The 25,884-nt window shown below is 45.9% G+C and overlaps 1 protein-coding gene across 1 annotated transcript in view; it reads left to right on the top strand.

Moving 5' to 3' along the window:
- Window positions 1-25,884, top strand: part of WWOX (WW domain containing oxidoreductase) — a 982,315-nt gene that overhangs the window by 46,165 nt on the left and 910,266 nt on the right. The window contains exon 5 of the mRNA XM_049622482.1: window positions 2,821-2,927. Coding sequence (XP_049478439.1) covers window positions 2,821-2,927 — 107 coding nt within the window. The remainder of the gene's footprint in view (window positions 1-2,820; window positions 2,928-25,884) is intronic.

Below are 25,884 nucleotides of genomic sequence, written 5' to 3' on the forward strand. Positions count from 1 at the left end.
CCTCCTTCCTCTTCCCTCCTTTCTCTTCCCTCCTCCTCCTCTTTTTTTTTTTTTTTTTTTTTTATAGAACTCCACACTCTAGAGAGCTGGTTTACTGTAGGAGTGTTAGTGTTATTGTCCTTCCTGTTAAACCTTCATCTTTTGAAATCTCCATGCTTTGGTTGGGGCTCCAAAGGCAATTGTAAAGGATAAGAAAATGGAGCTGTGTCTTGCAGCTTTTAAAAGGTGACTGGCAACATGTAACGCGTTGCTCAGAGAAAGGAAGATGTAAGAGCCAGAGGGTAATTCTCCATGTCACAGGAGTATATGGCTGCATGGTAACCACAGCCAGGGATTCCAAAAAGCAGAGAGGGTGCTCTGTGGTCCCTGTTCCTCTTGGTACTAAAAACTCCTTTGCTGTAAGTCATTTTGTCAAGTGAGCTAGCAGCATGGTTTAAGAGACTTGTTTGGAAAAATAAATTCAGATAGAACACGCACATGCCGTTTCCCCTACAGATTGCCAGGTAGTGTCATTCAAAACCTCGGTGAGCCCTGTTTTGCAGGATCTTAATATTTTATTCATCGTTAAAAAGGAAGTTAGAGAGCCGTCAGTGTTGTTTGAAACAACTTGGATTGCTTTGAAATAGTCCAGAGTTGTAGCCTATTAGTCACCTGTAAGAACCATTCGTTCCTCCGGCAGATATTTATTGAATCCTACTGGGTGTTAGTCCTATAGGATACAGAGATCAGAAAGGCACAGATTCTACAGAGTGTACAGTTAACCTGGTAAATGGATGAATAAAGCCCTGGGGTGGGCCTGGCCCTGCATCGTATCAGTGCTCTCTCAGTCCTTTAAAACTACGGTTGCTAACCAATGGCTGAGTGTCGCGTCCCCCATTCTTCCTCCGCATCATTTTTTTCTTCCTATGCCCTCTGCTGAAAATGTGACAAAAAATACTTCTGGTAATTGCTCTGACCTGGACGTTTCACGGGGACACAGAGTCTGCCATTTTCAACAAGCTCTTCTGGGTGTGTAAAGTCCTAGGAGTGCAAGTGAAGTCATTTTTGGCCACTTCATGTTCCCTCCATATGGCTGTCAGTGTTTCATTAGTGCGATTGATGTAGCACATCGGTTAGCAAGATTTTGTCCTAGGCCCGCCCCCGTCCCGTCTCGGAACAGCTGGGCTATAAAACCTGGTCCTTTACTTCTTTCTCTTTCGCCCATGACGTTAGGTATCCTTTGCCACTGGTGGTAAGTGGTGAAGTTGGCATCACGGATCAAAATTGGTAAATTCCAGATTGTTGTCTTCTGGCCTCATGGCTTGAAGATAAGGTTTCAAGCAGCTTTCACCACATACGCCAGAGAGGGTGAAAGCAGATTTAGATGTTAAATGTTTCAGATTTGAAATCCTTTGGGCAGTATGTTAACATCAGGTTCAAACACAGGAGGTTCTCCTTAGATAACGTTAAGTGAATATCTTGGGATACAGAACTTGGCATAACCTGAAAAATAGCTCAGGTTGTTTCTACAGTCAAGTTCACGTGTGCTCTGGAGCCAGTATTCAGACAAATGGAATGGTGGGTCTTGTAGCGAATTTCTTTAAATTCTGGTTGATGTTAAAGCCAGTCAGCTCCTGGGTTTGCTGTTGGGAGCAGATCTGGGAGAGAGTGTTAAGTTTTCAGTCGTAATGACTGTGTTATATTTGATAGGTCCTGCAAGTCAGAGAGGAGACACAGGACCTGAGGATTTTGGAAAGAACTGGGAATTCACATTTATTTTCTACCTACTATTTTTATGTTAGGCTCTTAGTGTAAGTTGACTACTCCTCATTTTAAGGAGAGATAGCTGGGTTTCTGATAGGTTAAAGGCATAGCCCACAGCTTATAAATAGCTAGAGCTGCGGTCAACGTAAGTGTGTCGAACTCCTGAGTTTGAGTTTTCCACTATGCTGTGCTGGCTTCCCTTGAGAGCTAGTTTATATAAATAGCCTGGCCTCCGTGAAGATTCTATCTATGGGAGATACGAATGGATGCATTTTGCTAGACTCTTTCACACGGCCATCTCAGCGAGGCACTGGTACACGGATCTCTCACACGTCTTCACAGTATCTTGGAAACAGCAGTCGGTGGCCGTTTGACATGGCGTTGGCTGAATTAAGTTCCTGCCCCCTCCAGTAGGATTGGTTCATTCGCTGTTGCGGGGTTTGCCGTGTGGTGTTGCTCACAGCTCACAAGACACTCCATTTCGCCCTTAGAGCAGTGTGTGCTCTGCAGGCTCCTGGTTGTTCTACGTCTTTGCCAACATTTGGTGTGGTCACTTGAAAAAATTTTTTTGAATATTAATTTATTTTTGAGAGAGAGGGAGCGAACCTTGGGGAGTGGCAGAGAAACCATGAACTCTTCAAAGACAGTGACCATGTCTGAGTCTTTATTCCTTATTCTTTGTGTTGAGCACAGGATCTGCTCATTCTCAGATGGTCATTAAATGGCAGACTGTGCTGTGATCTCTTCCTATGGCTTGGCCTTCATCTTGGGGATGGGGCTCAACCTCAACCATGCTGACACTTTGGGCCAGATGATTTCCCGTCATGGGGACCATCCTGTGCTTTGTAGGGTATTTTGTAGCACTTCTGGCCTTTACCCACGAGTTGCCAAGAGCACCTTATCCCCAGTCGTGACCACTGAAAATGTCTCTCAGTGTTTGCAACTGTCTTCCAGGGGACAGATGGCCTCTGGCTGAGAGCCACTTGGGTAATGTGTGTGGTGCTCAGTAAAGGCCGTTCAGCTGAGTCAATGTTTTGCATTTGTGTTTTCTAATGTTGACTTTCCTTTAAACCATAGGGTTTGAAACTGCCAAGTCTTTTGCCCTCCATGGTGCACACGTGATCCTCGCCTGTAGGAATATGACAAGGGCCAATGAAGCTGTGTCACGCATTTTAGGAGAATGGGTAAGCAAGCACTTGACTTTTTTTTTTTTTTTTTTTAATTGTCAGATAGACACGCCGGATAAACACATGGAGATTTTAGTACAGTGCATAAAGTTTATTGCTCTTGGAATAACGTTTTTCTTTATTTTTAAAGTCATATTCTCTTTGTTTATTTTATGAATGAAAGGGCAAGCGAGCCTGTTATTATCCACACATTTGTTTATGGTTCATTGTCAATGTCATCTTCTTTATTAGTCAGAGGTTTGAGAATGTTTACTCATTCAGCTCATTTATTAAGAAAAATAAAATGTGGTTAACGCCGTGTATGCAGCTAAGAGTTTGTTATGCTTACGGTTTGTAAGATTAGAAGGCGGTGGGGGCGGGGGCAGTGGGCTTTAACCTTATCTCTGTTTTTCACTTTTTGCTCTTCTCTCTCTGTGTGGATGTGGGTGTTGCGCACAAACATTTACCGAAGGCCTGCAGTACTCTTGAGGCTAAGGAATCAGCATATCAAACAGAACAGAGTCCCTGTCCTCCCCTGGGCTTGCCTTCTGTAGGAGAAACAGACTGTTAGGGGTCATTACGTTTAATACCGAACACACTGCCGAGTTGTCATAAACACTGTGAAGCCCGGTAAAGCAGGGCGAGGGACGAACAGGTGTAGTGTGGACTACGTGAGGTTGGGCAGTTCGCAGAGAACCCTCTGAGGCTGTGACGTCTGACCCTCGGATGAAGTAAGGCAGCAGGCTGCGTCAGCGCCGGGGGGTGTGTTTTCTAAGCAGCGGGAGCGGCATGTGCAAAGGCCCAGGCATGGGAGCGTGCCTGGAGGATTCAGGGTCAGCAGGGAGGCTGGTGTGGCTGGAGCCAAATGGCAGGGGAGGAGGGGGACAGAGGTGCTGCGGGGCGTCACTGGGACCTCAGAGTCAGCGAGGAAGAAGACACGAGCGGGTCTGAGCCAGAGAGTGGCCCAGGTTGGTCACTTGTGTAACAGGATCGCTGGGCTTCAGTGTGAAGTGTAGACCGTGTTCGTTCGTTCGCTCGTCTCGTATTCGTGTATTTATGATGTGGACCTTGTCATAGGTACTGCGGTCTTCTGTTAAGGAAACCCTGTCTTTGTAGAACTTTCAGCCCAGGGTGGAAGTGTGATTTAACCAAAGACACGTAAACATCAGTGAAAACTTGACACGGCAGTACTGGGTCCTAGGAAGCGTACGTCGTTCTTGGAAATGGTGACTAACGCCTGGACGCGGGGACATTCAGAGACCCCGAGAAGGAAGTGACTGAGCTGACATCTCAGGAAAGACCCGGGGGGGCGGGGGGGGACGGACAGAGAAGGTCAGACTGGGCAGAGGGCATGGACTGTGTGGGGGCCCTGGGAAGAGGAGACCCTCGAGTGGCTGGGAGCAGAGCGGGAGGGCGGTCGGACAGCCCTTGCCGAGGCCGTCTTCCTTTCCTGGGTGCTGTGGAAGACTTCTTGCCGTCCGAAGAAACACACCATGGTGCCTGTAGGAGAACGTCTGATGTTTTGGGTTTGTGGAGTCTGCTTGGGATTCTCTGTCTGTCTCTATCTCTGCCTCTCCCCCGTTCATGCTCTCTCGAAAGTAAATAAATAAACTTTAAAAAAAAAAGAAAAGGAAGATTAATTTCTGCCTTTTCAGTATACTTCAAATGAAATATTTCCAATTCAGTAAATCTCTTTTTATGTATTTAAAATTTTTTTTAATGTTTATTTTTGAGAGCACGAGCAGGAGAGGGGCAGAGAGAGGGGGAGACACAGAATCCGAAACAGGCTCCAGGCTCTCGGCTCCGAGCTGTCTGCACAGAGCCCGACGTGGGGCTTGAACCCACAAACCGCAAGATGATGACTTGAGCTGAAGTTGGAGGCTTAACCGACTGAGCCACCCAGGCGCCCCTGAAATTCAGTATATTTCAAATGAACCCTTGTCTTGAGTTCTGTGGATTCATTTGAGTTAAATTAAGACAGAAATAACAGGGCCCATTTTTTTTTTTCTGAGGGTCTTACCATCTCTGTGAGTCTAAAGTTAAGTAATAACCTATATTAGGTGATGTAGTAATCACTTTTAGAGATGTAGAAGGCAAAAAATGGTAACATGTGCATATGGTCTGAATGTTCGTACAGGACCGGCAAGGTATGAAATAAAAAGTCAAAGTCCCTCCCAGGCCTTCTCTTGGAAGGTAAATACTATGAACCATTTCTTGTATATTCTTTCACAAAAGTTTGTATATACTAGTAAACATACACATACTGTTGTGTACTTGGAGTATTTCAGTGAATCCCGTAAGATCTTTCCTTATCAGTGCGTATAGATCCACCTCATGTTTTGAACTGGTGTGTAATCTCCTTCGTGTGCTTATACTGTAATTTAACTGAGCACTTTCCCTTTTCTTGGACCTTGTGTTGTTTGCCTTGTTTCGCTGTGCTAAGTGACACTGTCTTAAAGTTCAGTCGCTTGCGTTTTCATCCAGTGTTCCATCCAGAACGTTACATAGGGCAGAATCTTAGCGGCGGACTCATTGATTCAAAGGGCATTTGTACCTAAAATTTTGGTAGCAGCTTCTCAGCTGGCATTGGGTGGTATGATACCAGTTTGTCTCGCTGCTGGAAGAGTATTTAGCAACAGGCAGTGTCAAACTTGCACAGTTTTGCCCATTTAATGTTATTCCTAAACTAGCAAAAAACTAAATTCAGTGGCCCTCGTAATACTGCAAGAACCATATTGTACGATGTTACTAATACGTAAACTTGTCTTAGAAGGTAATGCTAAAACACAAATGTTTATGCATTTCAAAGATTATCTTTATTCCTCATATGTGAGAACAGATACATTTTGTATTTAACTCATTATAACCATTGTTTTATGGAGAGAGGCAGAAAACCCTGGATCTGCCCTATTTAGCCTTAGTTAAGTGGGGCCTTCGCAAGCCTCTTAATCCATTTAGTGCCTCGGTTTCCTCCTCTCTCCTTCTGACAAAGAAGGTTGAATGGTATGAGCTTAAAGACCCACCATTTTGTTTCTCTTTCTTGCATTTTAAGCCAAAATTGGGTTTTGGGCGTAGGTTTCAGAGGACAGAACGTATCCTTGTACACTTTCATGCTACGATGTTAGTAACTTGATGTCCACGGGCAAACAGTGCTCCCAGAGGAAGAGTTACCCAAAAGTATTCACTGTCAGGCATGTGAGTAAAGGAAATGGGAACAAAACAAATCTTACTCACATGGCGGTCCAAACATTTAAATCAGATTTTGTAGGTTGTACACTGATCTCTGTGTCCTGTCTCATCTGTTGGCTTATTCCCTGTGAATATCGTTACACTCTTTCCTCATTTCCCCTTAGATGATGATTATGGGAGCTCAGATTTAGCACCAAAGGCCATTTTCTGTCATTGCGTTATTACCATGGTGCCTGCCTTCGAGATCCACCTGGAGCTCCCCTCACTACCCCACCCTCCGTACATGCTGGTTTGGTTTCCTTCAGGCCCTGCCTTACCTCATCTCTGCGCTGGGATTTAACCTGGCACATCCTTAAATGCCACCTCCTTGCGTTTCTCAAGGTCAATTTGATTGACTCCAGTTTTTCCAGCTGCTAGCCAGCTTGAGCGTGTTCATACTTTATCCGCGATGAATCCTATCAGTAGCAGAGCCGGGAAGGTACTGTAGCATATTGGTGCCTCACGGGAGGTTCTCGAAACGATCCAAAGTTTTTTGTTGCAGCAAAAGCTCGCTCAGAAGTCTGTGGGCCGTTTGGCTCAGCGCTGGCTCGCATGTGCCAGGGCTCCGCGGGCCTTCTCAGCTTGGCTCTGAAGATGGAGTTCACGCCTCCTTCCCCAACTTGTTCTTCCCTGCCTGGTCTTTCTATTCCTGCCTTCACGGCACATTCTAGAATTGCTGTGTTCCAGAACACGCGTGTCTGCCTCCAAGCCAGCAGAACATTATTCTCCTGCTCACCGTGGGGCACCTGACAGCCGCTCTTTATTGAGTCCCTGTCATGTGCTGGGTCCTGGGCAAGGCACTTCATATCCCTGTTCAGGAGATACAAAAGCCTGGTCTTCTCCATTTTCTAGAAGAGGCGGTGGAGGGCTCAGGGGTGAAGGGGTCCTCCCAGAGTCACGCGGCTGACGAGCACAGAGGCAGGCTCCTGGCACTGTTGGCACACTCGGCCTCCAGTCCCAAAGTTCGTCCACCTCACGGCGTGGCTTTTCTCCCAATATTGGCGTCATGCATGTTCATTACCTTTCAGGCTTTGCTTTCAGAATTGCTAGATGCTGGTTGAGGGATTAATTTCAGGATTAACCCTGTGTCTCAGAGGAAGCAATACTTAGGTATCTTACTGTCTTCAGCAATCCCTTTTCATTCAAGACATCCTTTATAGAGTTCTCAAAAACACTTTTGGGGGGGGGGATTTAGCTATTTAGTAAAACATAACTTAAATGAAAACACATTCCATATGGAATTCTATTAAGAGCCTATACGCAATTAAGACTGCTAATAATTAATTCACGGGAAAACGCCCTCCTGCTGAGATGTTTGGGATGCTCGAAAGTTAGTAATACGAATTGAAAACAATTAAAATCGGATAACATGGACAATATAGAAGTAAACTACCCTCTTAAAAGGCCAATCCATTCAGCATAATTTAAAAAGGAGGGAGGGTAGGGAGGCCCATCAGTCCCCAGTCATATTTCAGTGAATTATCTCTGGATCTGGGGTTCATGCCTATGTTGTTAAGTTGCCCTCCGTATGAGGATGTGATCTACCCCATTCACATCCTTAAGTGGATTACAGACTAGTGTCCCCTCTAAGACAAGCACCTGTTTTTTTTTTTTTTTTTCCTGGGTATTCCAAGGAGCCCACGGAATGGGCTGGCTGATTAGGTAGTTTACTCTCCTGTTTTCAGGATGGCGTGGATTCTCTTTTAGTTAGCGGCACTGTCTCTATGGTAGGATTCCATGCAAGTTCTCTACATTTGGGACATGATAGGTGTGTCTGAATCCCCGCTCTGCTGTGTGGTTTAGGATTTCCTTTACTCAGTAAGTACTTCTCCAAGGATGGTTTGTTGCTCTGTGTGTGGAGATGTGGCCTGTCCCATTCTCCACCCTGAGATCCGAGGACCTCCAAGGGGGATTGTATGCAATGAGCAATAGTTGATGAGGTATCAAAATGTACTTTAGAAACAACCGCAACCAGACTCCGGCAACCCAGGGTAGAGCTCTTAAAAGGCCTACGGGGGGGCTCCTACTTCCTTCCTCCTCTCTCACCTTATTACCATTCCTGAATTTTTAGATTCTTATAACTTGGGAACTGAGGCTTTTGGTTCTGGGGAAGAAGGAGATTGAATAGCACCGAAGCAGCTGGGACTGAGGTCCCCCTCCTGTCTACACACACATCAGTTGTGTGCAGGAGGAAGAGCGGTGGGGCCGTGGCTGGGGCTGCTAGGGGGATTGAAAGGGCGGGGGAAGCAAGCCCGCCTCGTGAATGCCAGGCCTTTAGCTTATCTGCTTATTATGTAAGAGAGTTCACATATGGGGGCTGCCCATTGGCGAAATGTGGGGCCCAGTGAATGTGCTGAAGTTCTAACGTCTACTGGAGACTGAGATAACCGAGGAGTTGGCCAGAAGTAGCCTGGTCCGGGAAGAGGGGCTGACGGTCCTCCGCTGGCATCCTTATGCGACCCACTTGCGAATCCTCAGACTGTGGCTTGGACCTGTTCCCCTGTCCTAAGGGAGGAGTGACTCAGCCATGTTTAGTTTGGTGAGAAGCTCTGGTCCCCAAGGAAGACTTCAAGTCCATGCTTTTCTGACTTGTGTTTTCATTTGGCTTAAACCTCAGGTCTTCCTGGGAATGGTTAGGACGGTGTGCTCTCGGCCGGGAGAAGGCAGCTGGGATCCAGCTCAGCTGCTCTCATTTTCTCCTGGGTGTGTTATCCAAGATTCCCGAGAGGTCTAGAGAAGGCAGGCTGGGTGGGTCTCAGGGTGCCTCCTGGGCAGATGTCCCTTGGTGGGGAACGTCATCTCCAGCTGATGACCACTGCTGTAAAATATGCTGTGTTCTAATGGCGAAGCATAGAAGCAAATACACCCTATGACCTTTAGTGAATTCCTTAAGTTCTTCAACTACGGTTTCTTCATCTATAACAATACAATAATTCAGACAACAATATTTATGCCAGGAGACATAAGCGGCTCTATTAAATGCATTGACCGTATGCATGTATAGTCTTTAACGCATTGCTGAGGGTAGATTGAGTATTCAATTAAATTTTATCTGCTGCTATTAATAACTATAGTAATAATTTCTTATTTATACATGAAGGTACGAGTGATGCTTACTCTTCTTAACCTCTCCAAGTGGCTTTAAGAGTTGCTTTAGGGAGGATGTTTATCAGCATGATTCAAATGGGGTTGCAATGAATTCTTTCTCGGTCTTCCTGTGTCTGGACTCCTACATTTTATTAGATGTGTATTTAGTTTGTTGATTAGTATTTTCCAGTGAAGCTCATATTAGCACTCAACTGTCATTTGAAAAGCCATCTTAATTATTTATGAGATTGCTTTTTCTTTTGTATTTACAAAGAAATACACTTTGCATATATTTAGGAAAGATGATTAAGGGATCAGTCATCAGGAACAGCGAGCGATGGCTTATACCAAAATGGTTATTGAGAAAGCAGGGAGATGAGGGGTAAAAAGAAAAGATTTATTAGTCAGAGGTAATGGGATATGCATGTGTCAGGGAGAGCGCATGCCTGGTTGGTTGTAACCACACAGTCTGATGCTGGCGAGACTGAAGTGTCATCATTATTCCAGTTTTCAATAGATTTGATACGGGGGCTATTTATCTCGTTGGAGGGCAGGCATGTGGAAAGCTGCCGGTATTATGTCATGGTGCAGCCTCATTGATAAGCATCAGAAATCATGATTTTAGTTGTGTTTTCAGATACAGAGGACTTGATGCCAACCAATGTATTAGGCACATGGGTTCGACACTTGACTTTGCTGTGCTTTTCGGAGACACCAGCCCCCTATGTTTTCATGACATGATACCGAGAGCGATGGGGTGGGATGCCTAGTGCTGAATTGCATGCCCTCTTAAGAGCCCTGGAGGAATTGAGCTACTGTTAGGCTCCCTCAAATGTCCTTTATGATCTGGTGGAGCTGTGGCATTTGTTGGAATTTGCCCTTTGGTAATAAAAGCTGACATCCTTTAACTTGACTTTCCAGATCAAAGGCCTTAGGTGTGGTGGGATGCCTTCTTTTATGTGGCGGGGGAGCGAGCAGCCTTTGGGGTGGGTAATTTACAAGCTCCATGCCCGTCTGAGCTGGTGACTTGGCTCGGGAAAGATGGTTGTCATTCAACACATCACAGTAGGGCTCATCCCCGTCGTTTTGAATGATCTTTAGCTAAACCAAAAATATAAAAACTATTAATATTATTAATAGTTGTGGATTATTGGGAAAAATTCATCTTAAATCAGCTGCTGGATGGGTTCCTCATTTCTTAGCTTTAAAAAATTGTTTTTATGTGTTAGTATTGGATTTTCAATAAATAAAGTATGGTATAAACAAGTCTGTGAACCAGCAAGAACCATACAAACCACTTGCTTAAATCAATAAGCGCGTGCGCACACACAGGTGAAGATAAAGTTCTAGAGTTCTCCCTTAGGACACTTCCATTTTCCAAATGTCATGGTGTGATCATCCCCTGCAGATGGGGTTAGGTATTCATATGTATTTCTCTACAAGGCATGATGCTTAACATTTAGCAATGAAATATCCATGTTATGTGTTAAACCCACTTTGCAGATTTGGCATTGGAGGCTAGAGGGAGTGAAAAGGCCTGCCTGAGCTCACCCAGCTGGGAGCTACAGGGTGGAACCTGGGTATGAAACCATATTTGCCTGACTCCAAAGCCATCTTGCCACCTAATCCCAACTTCCTGGTGTGTGTTATATCAAAAGACTGGCCTCTGTAAAGACTTAGCCAAAGATTGTATTCATAGAGGTTTGGGCGTTTCTATGTGAGCATTTTTCTGTTCGTGATAATAAGGGTACTGATACCCCAGGAAAGAGAACTTCTGGGTGCCTTGTGGTAATCTGACGGAGCTGGTGTACCTCACGTCCCCAAAGGAAGCTCATTCCTTCTGTCTCGTTCCCGGACTTAACTTCAAGTGGCATACAGGGGATTTACTCTTCTATTTGAGTTGCGTCTTTGACTTTTCTTGTCACGGGCTCAGGAAAGATTCTGTGTCAGGCAATAAATTATGCCTCTCCCTCATCGACATAATTGTTTGCTAAAATATTCCGAGTTGTCTGTATCTCCACAATGCTCCAAACTTGGGCTTGGTCCTATCCTCCAAGTTTTTTGTTTCATTTCTCATTCCGAAAATTTTGCATTGACATCGTCTTGGGTGTCATTCATTGTTCTTTGATCGCTGTCTGTGTGTCTTTGTTTTGCGTTCTTTTTTTCCCCTGGTCACTGCTCTCAGTCTTGAACCGAATCTTTCAAACTTTATATCCATTGTAACCTTTGTATAACGAGGACTGTGATTAACTGTGGAGTTTTAAAGAGTGAAAGTCGAGCATAAATGGCTAGATCCAAACCATCACTCCCAATCATGTGAAACCCAAAGCAGATGTATCCTTTCATTAATATGGGGTCCCCTGAGTTCTTATTAAGCAATTTTGACATAGTTTGAAGAGACAGATTTCATCTTGAGATGGTGTTCAGCCACTGGGTCAAAGGCCTCCTTCTGGCCACTAGGCATTTAGACTCTGTTCATTACTTAAGAGGAAAAAAATATGCTTGAGACTGTTTTTCATATTTATTATGGGCCATTTACAGAGAGTCTCAGACATTGCAGGTGTTAGATTAAACAGAGACGAGAAAGAATAAAACCTCCTACACAAGGACAAATATGGAGATACAGTATAGAGAAGGCAGCCAGTCTCTGAATGGAGCAGCACACACTGTAATAAATCAGGGTTTACTTTAACTGTGTATTTAAAATAGACTAATGTTTAATTTATAGGGAGGCAGCCCAGGGGAGTAGAGGGAACCCCACCTTTGGAGTCTACACAGGCTAGGGAGTGTATCCAGTTTCGAGCACATGCTCACTGGGTATCCCTGGGCAAATTTGGTTACGTCCTTGATAGCTCTTGGTCATGGTAAGGATGAAGTGAAGTAACACATATTGTGATCTTATGATGTATGACAAGAAACATGTATTTGGTCTTCCTGCCTGTTTCTGGAGGAGCTCCTAAGAGCCTTGGACCTTCCCAAGTGAGGAGAGCCCTATATAGAGATGTCTTTTGTTAAGGAGGTGAGTTTTGGGCCCCACCCAAAGATGGGGGCCTGTTTCCAGTGAAGCCAGCTGTGTGATGAGAGGTTGGAACTTCGAGTCCCACCCCTGGACCCCTGGGATGGGGAGAGGGGCTGGAGACCAAGTTCAGTCCTCAGTGAGCAGTGACTTAATCAGTCATGCCTGATTGTAATGAGGCCTCCATAAAAACCCAAAAAGGAGAGGGTTCAGAAAGCTTCTGGGTTGGTTAACACACAGAGATCCTGGAGAGTGGTGCCCCTGGAGAGGGCAAGGAAGCTTGTGCCCTTTCTCACATATCTTGCCCTGTCTATCTTTTCCATCGGACTGCCCTGAGTTATATCATTTAATAAGAAACTGGTGGTCTAGTGAGTAAAATGTTCTGAGTTCCATGAGCCACTCACTGTAGCAAATCAGTCAAGCCCAGAGTGGGGGTTTGGGAACCTCTGATTATAGCTGGTCTGTCTGAAGTACAGGTAACAGCTAGACTTGGTGACTGGAGTCTCAAGTCCAAGGAGAGGGTTGTGGGAACTGCCAGTCTGTAGCCTGTTGGTCAGAAGCATAGGTGACCGCCTGGGCCGGAGCCAGTCTTGTCCCACTGAACCCATAACCTGTAGGATCTGATGAGATCTCCAGGTAGATGGTGTCAGAAGTGAGGCGAATTCTTGGACACCCTGCTGCTATAGGGGAATTGTTGGTTGGTGTGGGGACCCCTTCCCCTGCTCCGTGTTGGAAATTGGGTGTCAGAAGACATATCCTCTCTTGTACAGAATGTGGCTCCTAGTAAAAACTCAGGAAATGGTACCTGCTGGACAGGTTGATTTGCTCAGCATTTCCCTAAATTAGACAAATAGTCCCAGAAATCTTGTTCGAAAATGTATTTCCTTTCTACCCCCTTTTTTTTTTTTTTTTTAATAAATGATCAGAGTACGAGGACACAGCCAAACCTGCCTTCATCTTCCCATCAGTGTGTCCTTTCATTGCTAAGGTAAGGAGCAGGCGCTTCCTTCCGTCCCAGGGAGCAGAGAGGTGACCGTCCTTGTCCCCGGTGCTGATGGTGTGGAGTTGGCCGGCCTTTTTCAGAGGCTGGGGTTGCTGAGGGAGAAGAGTGGAGAAAAATCCACTTGGTGCTCCTAGGGGACTCCTGTGGAACTAGTCCCTCCACTGAATCAACTAGGGGATGCAGACATGACTAGAAGGAGGCCTCAGAGGTATTCGTGGTGTTTTTAAAATCTGCCCACAGGTTCTTTGATACTCTTCTTAGGAGGTGGAACCCAATTGTCCTCCCCTTGAACGCAGGCTATACTTAGTGATACCCTTAATGAATAGCATGTGGCAGAAATGATGGAGTAGGACTCCCAGGAAGGGTCGTAAAAGGTGTGCGGCTTCCTCCTTGCCTGCTGTCTTGGATCACTCCCTCTGGGGGAAGCCAGCTGCTGTGTTGTGAAGATGCTCAGGTATCCCTGTGGAGAGCCCCACGTGACAAGGAACTGAGGCCTTTGGCCAGGAGCCTCGAGAGTGAGCCCCCTTGGACCCCTCCAGCCTCCTCAAGCCTGCAGGTGACTTTGGCCGACAGATTGACGGCAACCTCACGAAACACCTTGACTCAGAACCACTCAAGATTCCTGACCCCATAGAAACTTGGTGCGGTAATGAATTCTTACCTGTTGAAGCCACCACGCTTTGGGGATACGTGTTACATAGCGGTGGGTAACGCGCATGGGGGTCATGCCTCAAGGGGAGAAGGATCTCTGGAGAGGAACAGGACAGTGAGTTCAGTGCAAGACATGAGCACTCGCCCAGCGATTGCTTCCAAATGCAAGGAACCTTAAGTTCTTAGGGTTTCGTCAGCTGTCCAGGTCACCTTGTTTGACCTCTTTCCCATGTGCACACCACTCACACAACATCCCTGAGCAGAGATCTCCAGGCCTTGGCTCCTGCTCTCCTGCTTGATGGGGAAGCTCCTCCCTGCCAGGCAGCACCTCCGAATGACAAAGGTCTCTCTTAAATTGAAGGCAGTGTCTTTCTCCTACCCACCGGCCCTGGTCCTGCCCTCCGAGTTTCCCTGGGCTGCCTTCTCATCAGAATCCGCCTAACACCTGCATCTCTCAAATTCCCTAAATAATAAACCAAAAGTTATTGTTACTAAAAGTTGGCGGTCAGGCTGGCCCCTCTCCTCGCTCTGCAACCTCTGTCTCCTTTTATTATTGGGGTCTGGGATGCGCATGGCAGGGCTTGGCAGCTGGGGGGATCTCCGTCTGTCGCCGCATCCTTCTGCAGGCGGCAGATGCGGAGCCCAGACCCGCTTTGCCTTCCCTGGAGTTAATGAATCAGTGTGAATGAAGCGCACAGTCTCCTTTTAAATGACTGCCGAACACTGCGCTCATTTACCCGGCAGTTCTCAGAGTCTAATTGTTCCAGCCACAATGTGATCTGTAAACTGGGTAGCTGGGAGAAGCTTCAATGCATCTTTGTAATGGCTTTGTTGTTGTTTATTGAGAAGGACTAATTAACTTTGATTATTGCACTAATATTGTGGCACTTTGACAGCCTTTCAGATTTATGACTCTGGGAAAATAAACAAATGAAATGCAGGTGCTGGAGCAGAAAGAATAAGTTATTACTGAACTTTAATTACTTGGAATGTGTAGCCAGGAGAGAATTAGTTGATGAATTACAGGATGCTTAAAATCTACATCAAATTGTGAGCCATCTGAAGACAAAAATGAAAAGGGGGCTGGGAGGGTGCTGCTTTTAAGGCAGAGGAGGATAGGACACATCTCTAATGGTCTCAGTAGTGATTCATTGATTAGTCCTTGTGGTTCCCATGCTGTAGAAGCTATCCAGTGCCTGCTCAAAGCCCCTTCCCTGACCGGAAGCTTACAGCATCACCGGAGAACCTGTTTGAAATGCAAATTCTTGGGCCTCACCCTGAGACCTGAGACCTGGAGGGATCTGAGTTTCTGGAGATGGGGCCCAGCAATCAGTGTTTTGCAGTCCCTCCAGGGGATTCTGAGTCACAAAAAAGTTAAGCAACACTCTACAGTTCTGAGGCTATTTGAGTGATTGGTTGATTTTTCTTTGTTGTTGTTGTTAATGAAAGGTCAGGGGCAGAGTTTTAACTTTGTTTACAGAAATCAGATGTTCTCACACGCAGTTCCCCCACCGGACGAAGATTTTCAGACTGTGTTTTTAATGGTAGAAATATTTATGAAATTGTCTACAATGAGTTTCGTATAGTGGGTGATTGAAAACAGTTTGGAATATTGTCATTACCATCAAGGGTTTCACAAGGGAGGGATGACTTCTGAGGTGTAACCCATGCCAGAACCCAGTGAGCGTGGTAAGAATGAAGTTCTTCTAGGACTCATGACAAATGCTTTCTCAGGTGCTTCTAAGCAGCGTCCTCGAGGAAGGAGCTGTGGGCAGGCTGTAGTCAACCGAGATGGTGGGGGCACGGTCCAGTGCAAGGGAGGTGATGCGCAGAGGGGCTTATGGGGAATAGCCAAGTTTGGATGCAGTGTTGCGGAGGAGTCCAGAAGCTTCCATTTGAAGCCGGGACGTTAAGGACTTGGGGTTCTGTTCTCCTAGGGGAATGAGCTTTATTCTTTAGGTCCTAGCAGCCACTCAAGAATCCATGTGGGCATGTGCCATCCGTCCACAGTGATGCAGAAAGATAAGCACTCAGGCCGAAATAGAGGCACCGTTGGCTTTACTCCTGGGCAGTGGGGTCCAAGCGGCAGCTGTGATCCTTTCTAGCTCACAGAATATGCTTGCCTATTTCCTGCCACTCAAGAATGTTTTCAAGTCTGTCATCCGGGGCGCCTGAGTCGGTTGAGCGTTCGACTTCGACTCAGGTTATGATCTCATGGTTCATGAGTTCAAGCCCTGTGTTGGGCTCACTGTTGACATCTCAGAGCCTGGAGCCTGCTTCGGATTCTGTGTCTCCCTCTCTCTCTAACCCTCCCTGCCTGCCCCCCCCCCCCATTCACTCTCTCTCTCAAACATAAACATTAAAAAAAATTTAAATCCATACACCAAGTCCCGAAGGATAAAAATAATTGTCCCTTCCAATGTCTCCTGCTCTGAGAACCTTTAACCTTTCCGTTTATGGGGGAAAATGGCCCTTACTCTTCAGAAACTCTGAGAAAATGGGGAGAGAAATGTGTTTACTTATCTGCATCGCTCTGTCAGGGATAGGGTGATCAGACACTTATTGTTCAAATCAGGAAATCTTGAGAGCCAAAGGAGGGGCTCGTGCTAATTGTGCTGGGAGAGCAGGCATAAATAAGCAAGGAAAGAAACTGTAAAGCCTGAGCAACGCTGTATTCCAGAAATGCACCCCTGAGTGGAGCTGCCCCTGAGTGGCTGGCCTGGCTGGACTCAATACACAAGGGACAGGTCTGGCTTCTGATGGGGCACATTTGACCCTCACGCTGGCCTTAGTCCCCGTAGTACTGGGTTGTCTCCTGTTAGCACTTTTAAAGACGCTCCTGCGTCTACTCTCAAAAAAGCTCTGCCAGCTTCCTGCCCAAGAGCGTCCCTGATTCCTGGACAGTTGCAGATGTGACCGTAACTCCAGATCTGTTGTTGTCGAGCAGGATGTGGAGTTTTTATCCCAGAGACCCTTCCTTTCATACTGTGTGTCCCACTGTCTGGAACCTTCCGATCTCCCTCTTATGGACAGTGATGGATCCTTGAGGAGTAGGCGTGCGTCCCAGTGTTAGACAGAGCCAGACCCTTTCACAAGACAAATCTACACAGGAAGCCATTGAGAAATGAGTAGTGTATTGGTTTGTGCTGGTTCGCAGCTTGCCTAGACCATAAACATGGATGTCTGAAAGCTGGTTCAAAGCTTCTTTTCAGCGCTGGGAAAATCTGCAATGTTGGTGGCAGTGCTGGGGTACTCGGCAGTGACGTCGGTGACTGGAGTTGTATTGCAGGCTTGAGCCACTGTCTGGCGTCCTTGAAGACCTGCCCACACAGATAGCTTTGGGGAGATCTCAAAGAAGAGCAGAGATAATTCTACATTCCTTTGAAGTGTAGGTTAAAAATAAAGTTCTTAGTTATGTATGACCCCCTGGGTTTTGCACGATTCTCTCAGCCATTACTTTTAGGGGATACAGCAAAGATGTGAGCCAGTTTATGCAAGAATAGCATGATGAGAAACTCAGTTGTGAATTAGTGAAGGTCTTTTTAGAGACAGTAATGAATTCACAGGTCATATTTGGGTGTAGTTTCGTTATAAAATGTTAGAGTTTTAAGATTGGAATGGACTTTCTGAGGTCAGCCAATTTAACTTGCCCCCTTGACAGGTGAGAAAACTGAGGCCCAGAGAAGGTAAGGACCTGTTTGTTCAATGTTACTTAGGCAGTTATGCCTTCTTTCATCTTTTTTTCCCCCTTCATTTTATTTATTAGAGAGAGAGAGAGAGAGAGAGAGAGAGAGAGAGAGAGAACATGAGCAGGAGAAGAGGGGCAGAAGGAGAGAGAGAGAATCCTAGGCAGGCTTCACGGTCAGCACAGAGCCTGATGTGGGGCTCAATCCCACCATCCTGGCATCACGACCTCAGCTGAAATCAAGAGTCGGATCCCCCACCGACTGAGCCACCCAGGTGTCCCCCAATCGTGCCTTCTTTTGAGACATTATCATGCTGTCCACTTACCTGTTGTGAGAAAAAATACATGTGTATACATGTTTTTAAAAAGAGCATAGAATTGCCCGTAAGACAGGAATCTAAGGACCTGACAATGTCAGTTGGGTGGTTTAACCCTTTTTATTTTTATGAGAACAGTAATGATAATGCGTGCCAGTCAGTGTCCAAAACATTTTAAATCTTTGATTCCGCTCATCTTTATGACAACCCTGTTAGCTGGCCATTGTTCTGAATCCTGTTTTCAGATGAGGCTATGGGGCTCAGAGAAGTTTAGGACCTTGTCCAAACTCACACAGCCTGTAAGTAGCAGAGGTGAAATGCTGTAGGAAGCCAGAAGCCTTGCCTGTTTTATTCTTCTGTTTTGCCCCTGTGTGTAGCACAGTGGCTGGTCGGTAGGAGGGACTTAGACACATTTGTGGAATGAATGGCTGTGGGTGCAGTCAGGTTGACAGTTGGGCCTTGGTGGTTATGACCCAGTCAGCAGCATCCTGTCACTGTGGGAGGGGATGGTTTGGTTGGTTTTTTTTTGGAAATCAGACCAGCAGAGGGTACAGTAACCAGATGATTTTCCTGAAGTATTGAGCTCTGCAAATTGATTTTCGTGTCAGTGCTGCTGTGGTTCCCCCAGTTCTTCAGCTGCCTTGTCGCCCATTAAAGAAGGGTTTGTTATTTAGGGGACACTGCGTGAAGCATATTGCGATTCCAAGTTCTTTGAAAATTACAAATCCCGATTTGGGAAATCTCAGCTGACCAGCCTCTCTGGCCATTCTGGAGCGCTGGGCGTTGGCTGCAGCGAGGACTGGACTCCTCAGTCAACTCGATTTTGAAGGACAGGAAGATGAATTGTTTACGTGGAGAGGGCAGCTCTGAGGGTAGAGGGCCCCGTGTGAAAGGCTGTTGCGTGGATCCAGAAGACTTCTGGTCTTTTCTTGAGAAAGCAGTAACTGCTCATCAATGAAAAGGACTTGGATGATGCTGGGCTTTTGGAAGTAAACATGGGAACCTTCTTGTTTCCTATTACTTAGGTCAGAAAACCAGCTTGGGTTGACTTTGCTTCTAACATCCCTTTCCCTTTCAGATAATACAGATAATACTGAATCAGGTGATTGTCCAGAAGGCTGTCAAGGTAAATGTGTACTGAAAGAGAATTAAACAGAGAGAGGGAGAGAGATAGACAGACATCTGGAGGTAGAGGGAGCAGACATATGGAGAAAGACAGACATTGACACACACACGCACACACAAGATGAACTCCTAGGGGAGAACAGAGATCAAGGCACAAAGACAGAGAGAGACACAGAGAGATGGAGAGAGGGAGAGACAGAGAACGCCTCTCAGGAGTGTGTTTGTGGAGCTTCCTAGTGACGGCCTCTGCGCGATGGGTTTGATCACGGTTTTCAGTGTTCTCTGATCATTTCTTGCTTAGAAAGGAGGAAATTAGAATTGTTGAGCTATGATTTGTTTTAATCAGAAAGAAATTGTCTAACATAAATCTCCTCGTGAGTGCTGGAAAAGCCCTAAAGCGGCCAGGAAAAAAAATATCAATACTTTGCAAAGGAGGAATGATTGTTCCAATTCGTGGCTTAATTGACTTTAAGCCTTAATGAAGCTCAGGCCAGCGTGGCTGCACACACTTCGTGGTTGGGCTTGACAGTGAAATCTACGCCAGGAGAGGAGGAATTTAGGGGGGTTATTTGGTTCTTTGCTCTTGATGCAATTTTCTAATTGAGTGGGGCTACCTCATACCAGATAGTAATTTTTTTTTTCTTTGAAGAGAGTAAATTTTTTTTTTCTGACTAACACAGGAGTTTATTTTAAATTACAGGTTTTTCTATTGGATCTGTTCATTTATGTTAGATTATCGTTCCCCAGGTGAAATTTCACTGATGCCGTATAATTAAATATAGATTTTTTTTTAAAAAAGATAGTATATATTTTAAATTTATAAGCAGACAAAGTGGAGGTACCTAAAGACTTTATTTAAGAGGAGGAAATAGCTCACCTGACCAACGTGACGGCTGCTGGAAAGGTTTCATTTGGCATCCGTGTGTCCCTCTTCTGTGCTAGGCCCCTTCTTGGGAGGGGATGCTACAACTCACTTCATCAGTCTGAAGGGACCGATCTGTAAGATATGCCACGTGGGGATATGCAGCTGACTTGGGATTCATTCTGCCGGAGTGTGATTCTCTTTTTGCCATTCATGAGCCAGGTGACCCTCACTTCCTGTTGCCTCAGTTTCTTCATCTGTAATGTGGGGGTGGTATCGTACCCCCCAAAAAAGGTTGTGAGAATCAAGTGAAGTCCTGCACATAAAGGGCTTAGAATGGCATGTGGGTGTCTGGCGTGTGCCCAACAAGTGCTGGCAAAGATAGGAAAAAAGATCGTCTGGATTCCCTGCCCGCCTGTCTCAGTTCATCCCTCACCATTGTCTCTTCCTTGTCTCACTGCATCAGACTCACTGCTCCTCCTCAACTCCCCAGTCCGCCCGCGTCTCAGCCCAGAATGTTTCCTGTGCCTGGAGGGACCTCAGCCGAGCTTGTCCATCCAACCAGCACCTGCACAGCCCGCGAGTTCCCTCCCGTGGGTGTCCTTCCCACAAAGCTTTCCTGGACCCCTCTTCTCTCTCCGCTGCTCGCCTGCCTTCCCTCCCTCCCTTCAACAAATACTTAGCGCCTTTCTCTGAGTCACATACTGCATTCAGCACTGGTGATACGGCAGTGACTAAAAAGCAAAGTTTCCTGCCTCCAAGGAGCTTACAGCCCATGCTTTGGTTACGCACTGGTGACCAGACATGTCCTTACGAAGCCACAAACATGTTTTGACACCTTATCATATGCCAGGCATCCCACTCGACTCTGGGCATATGTAGATACATAAGACGTCATCCTTGCTCTCAAGGAGTATGAGTGTGTTGACAGACGTGTAAATTAATAATAATAATAATATAAACACTTTAGTAGATGTGTCTGTGGGTTAATGGGGAGGAGGAGAGCAAGACTTGGTTTATGGTGAACTCAGTAACACTTGGGCGGGAGCAGACACAAGGCCTGTGTTTCTCGTCACGTTTTGGAGGCACAGGACTGGTTGTTTGGAAGTAGGAAGGTTTTTCTTTGACTCTAGCCATCTAGTTAATGGCTACAAACACAGATTTTGGAATCTGCCCAACGTGGGTAGGAATCCTGGCTCTCTCAGCCCCTGGAAGCGTGTGATCTCAGTCAGGGCGCTTCTCCGTGTACCTCTTGATCTAATGATGGAAAAATCTAATGATGGCTGCTAGGATGCTTGTCAGGATCGGATCAGATAACGGTGCCCAGCTTGTGGCCCAGGCTTGGTAACACTGGCCAGGTGCCACTCACCGGGTGGAGGGCTTCTGAATATTACCTCTCCATGCCTTGCATGCTTTGGGTTCTAAGCCCTGAAGGTGTCCTGCCTTCCCCTCTTCCTGCCAGCAGCCCTGGTGCCCACGAGGGGCTGGCCTCCTGAGTGCCAGCCAGAGCCTCAACTGGGTAGATTTGCTTTGTGCTCAAGAAAGGTTCCTCCCTGTGGTATTGGATTTTGTAGGACAGTGACAGTTTCCAGAAACCTCTGGTCCGTGAGCCGTTTGGGAGAAAATGGAATCATTCTCTGTGCCTCTCGGCTCATATCCTAAAAGGCTGCACAAACACTTTGGGCAGGCTTCAGCAACTTCACATCAAGGATTCCATCACGGCTCTGAAATAAAAACATCCCCCCGTTGCTCCCTGCGTGAGAAGCTGGATCCCGTGCCCAGCACAGACCTCGGGGGTGCAGTAACATCTCCTCCCACGAGGTCGTAAGGCCCTACAGAAGGCAGAAACCACTTAACATGCTCAGTGTTTCTCCCTGTGAGGACTGAAGAAAGAGGAGCTGCCAGGACCCCAGACGTTCAGATGCACTTCCGGCCAGAGGTAGGGTGGGTCTGTTGAAGTCTTCAGAGAAGCGGTTTCACATTCGGATTTCGTCGAGGCTGGCTGGGAGAGGCCACAGTCTAATGCACTGACTCACCGCGTGGTTTCTCAGCTTGTCACAGAAACTGACCTCAGAGCACCCTGTCCACCTTCTCCCTAGCGAGGACCCTTCTGCAGAAATAGTCATGGATTTGGTAACTTACGGTCATGAGGGTTTTGTGATTTGTGGAGGATTTATATCTGAAAGAAAATGGATGGATTACAAATATTAAACAGCTCAGCTGGTCCCCGCATGATGAATCGTTGAGATCTCTTTTTTCCCTTCTTCATGCTGTAAACATATGGCATGAATTTTCTGCTCTCATTACAGATGCCGAGAGAAGGCAAAGACAAATATTTATATTACATTCATGTTTTACAGTAAAAACACTGTTCGGTTTGTTTATACAGTTCCACTGTTACAGTTTTTATGGTTGGTAATGAAACCACTGTAAAACCGAGCCCGGGTTATATAGCAGATGCGATAAAGCCCTAATATTCAGGGAGACACCCTGGATGGAACAGTTGATGTCACGTGCACGGAGTCAACAATTGAATTATGTGTCAGGACAGGCCAAGCTGTGCCGTAACAACAAACGACCTCACAGTCGCCGGGGCTCCCAAGAACAAAGGTTTATTTCTTGCTCCAACACCCTTTCCATCATGAGTCGCTTGGGCGGCTGTTAGATGGGGAGCTCACTCGGCCACGAGGACCAGCAGAGTAGCCTGTGTTGCCGGATGGTGTGAGAGAGGAAGAGAAAGGCATGCTGACCCCGTGGACTGGTCGTCATGTTTATGCTCGGAAGGTGGCACTGTCTCATCTGCTCACGTTCTGTTGGCCAAAGCAAGGCTCGCTGCCGCGTGCAGCTTCCAGGTGCAGGAGGGTGCACACCCGCCACGAGAGCAGAAGGAGGTGGACAGCTGGGACATCAGAGGGCAGCCCTAAGGGCTCCCTTCCGTGGTTCCTTCAAGGTGTTCTGTAGTTACTTGACCCATACTCTGCTTCTGATACAACTTTGAACGGGAAGGGAGCCAGAAAGGCATTTTCAAAGACACTCCTGCCAGCTGTACCCAAACTCCTTAAAACTGATGATGCTATCTTCATTTTATGATGATCTGGATAGAAAGGATCCACGACTGTCTCCAGAAACAAAGTTCAAGGCCTCAAAACTTTTTCAAGTTGAGCTGTGGTTTTGGTTTTCTCCCTTCCTCCCCTGTTCCCTTCCATCCTTCTTTCTTCTCTCTCTTTCTTGCTTTCTCTCTTTCTTCTCTTTTTCTCTCTTTTTTCCTTCCTTCCTTAATAAATTTATGTCTGGAAGTTCATCAACAGACTGTACTTCTTCAAGATATATTACCCCAAGTGGTTTGTGCTACCCCCAGAGTAGGCCTAAAATGCTGGAGAGAACCATACATTCGTAGGAAATAAAAAGCCTAAATTATGAAAACAGCCCAAGTGACTTTTAATGGTAACTTAAAGGTGGTACCTAGAGCTGAGCTGTCCTGTATGGTAGCTCCTGTCCACATGTGGCAGTTGAGTCCTTGAAATGTGCCTGGCCCAGGTTGAAATGATGGGTAAGTGTCAAACAAAATACCTATCAGATTTTGAAGGCGTACTCTACAAAAAAAAAAGGAAAATACTTGATTAACATTTTTTTATGTTGCTTCCATGCTAAAGTGAAATTTTAGATATCCTAGGTTAAATAAGATGTTATTAGAGTTTATTTATCCGTTTCTTTTTACCTTTTTGCTACAAAATTTAAATTATACATACGAGCTGCATTATTTTTACTGAACGGCGCTGATGCAAAGGGCAAGACCTGGGGAGGAAAAAAAGAAGTATGATCTGCTGTCTTTCTCACAAATGGCTAATTGCTAGAACTCACAATTTAACCTGGCGTTTTATATCCTTTGACCTGCTGTAATTTTCTACTAGCATTAGTCTTTGTAAAAAGCTCTTTTTTTTTAATTTTTAATTTGTAACGTTTATTTTTGAGAGACAGAGCACGAGCAGGGGAGGGGCAGAGACACACACACACACACACACACACACACACACACACACACACACAGAATCCGAAGCAGGCTCCAGGCTCCAAGCTGTCAGCACAGAGCCCGAAATGGGGCTCAAACCCACAGACTGTGAGATCATGACCTGACCTGAAGTCGGATGTTTAACTGAGTGAGCCACTCAGGCGCTCCTAAAAAACTTAAATTCAAAATAATTTTGGACTTGGCTATAGTTGCAAACACTAGTACAGAGCGTTTCTGGCGATCCTTTGCCAGCTTCCCCAAATGACCACATTTGATACAGCCGTAGTTCAGTGATCGCATCTGGGAAACTGGCATTGGTATACTACTATGAATTGCAGATTTCATTTCTGCGTGTACTCATTTCCGTGTGTGTGTGTGTAGGTCCGTGAAATGTTATCCCACTATATCGTCATGCACCCATATTTGTGTAACCACCACCCACAACCAGGATACCGAACTATTCTTTCACTCCAAAACACTTTTCATTTTTATTCTTTGAGTTACTTTTTAACCAGGGCTGTTACTGAAGGTAAAACTTCCAGGCACTTCGGTAGCAAAAGATGCTCTTGGCTCCTGTTCATTTGCCTGCTTATCCCGTCCTTAGCACGTGGCGGAGTTATGCCAAGCTTTTGCAGGCGGTCTTGGGCAGACCCAAAGAAGAAAAGCCTACACTCAGGGAACCCATGGTGTTTGGAAGACTAGTTTCATTAGGAGGTGGGGCATGGTAGAGTAGAAGTTGGTGCCTTGACCTGCCAAAGACAGGAGGATAGCACTGAACCTCTTTTCCAGGCCTCAGGACCTAAGCCTCTTGCCCTTTGTGTACCTCACCCTAAGCAGGTGAGGGTGGCTCCTGTCAGATCAGAAGCCAGTTCCTTTCTCACAAGGTTTTCAGGGAGAAAGGAATGCCGTTTCCCCCAAAAGCCACTTTGTGTGATCTACACAAGCCAGGTGTTCTGTGAAATCTGTGCTGGATCTAACTCCTCCGTTTTCAGATTTCTTTTCCTCCCCAAGGAAGAGCCTCAAAAATTACACTTGGAAACTTGGAAATAGGTGTTTTTTGTGTGTGTTTTTTTGTTTTTTTGTTTGTTTTTTTTAATGACGAGATTAACTAGGTTTTTGTTTCCATGGCTATTTAAAGTAGTCTCTCTTGATATGTCCTAGGACTTGTGTCCATTTCCTCTTAAGGGAGAAGGCATTCCTCATAATTTTTAGCCACAGAGGCCACAGAGAAGCACCTGTCTGCCTTTTGTCCAGGTGAAACAACCCAGGGACCAGAGCCCTGCCTAGTAAATCTCCTCTATGGTCCCTGCCTGTCTCCCCACGTCCTTTTCAAACATACCGTGTAGCAGCACACACGGTATTCCTTGCTTTTGCTTTGCCTGGACAAGACAGGAGGATGATGTCACCAGTTCTGTGGGTTATACATGAGTATGGGATGTCTTATATTTTGTTATAAGGAATATGTCTTCTCACCCTGCTGAAGGATGGAATCTTCCTTGTAGTGCCTGTTTTCCACTTCAGGACCTGTTATGACTTTGGAAATCTCACACTAACAAAAAGCACTTTTGAACGTACATTTGGTGCCAGTGAGAGTCCCACGTGGTGATAGACACGAAATCCAATTTCTCTGATCCTCAGTTTCCACATGGGTGAATTGAAGGCACTAATAATGATGCGTGTCATATGATTTGTGGTGTTTCTCTTTGAACATCCACTATTTGGTGTAGTGTGAGGCACACTGGTGGCATTCAGTAACCTGGATTTTTGTCCACATGATTATCATGTAATTGTAATAAAAATAGGTAGAGTCTGTAAGCATAGGACTTGGCCCGTATGATTATATTTCAGTGCCTTTCTCCTGTTTATTGAATGAGTGAGTGAGTGAATGAATGGATGGTTGGATGGGTGAATGAATGCACTTGAATTCTCCAGTCTCAATTACTTTCTTCTTGGAGGTTGAGGGAAACTCTAAATGACTGTAACGAGTAACTT

Source organism: Panthera uncia, assembly GCF_023721935.1.
Source record: "Panthera uncia isolate 11264 chromosome E2 unlocalized genomic scaffold, Puncia_PCG_1.0 HiC_scaffold_20, whole genome shotgun sequence".
NCBI lineage: Eukaryota > Metazoa > Chordata > Mammalia > Carnivora > Felidae > Panthera > Panthera uncia.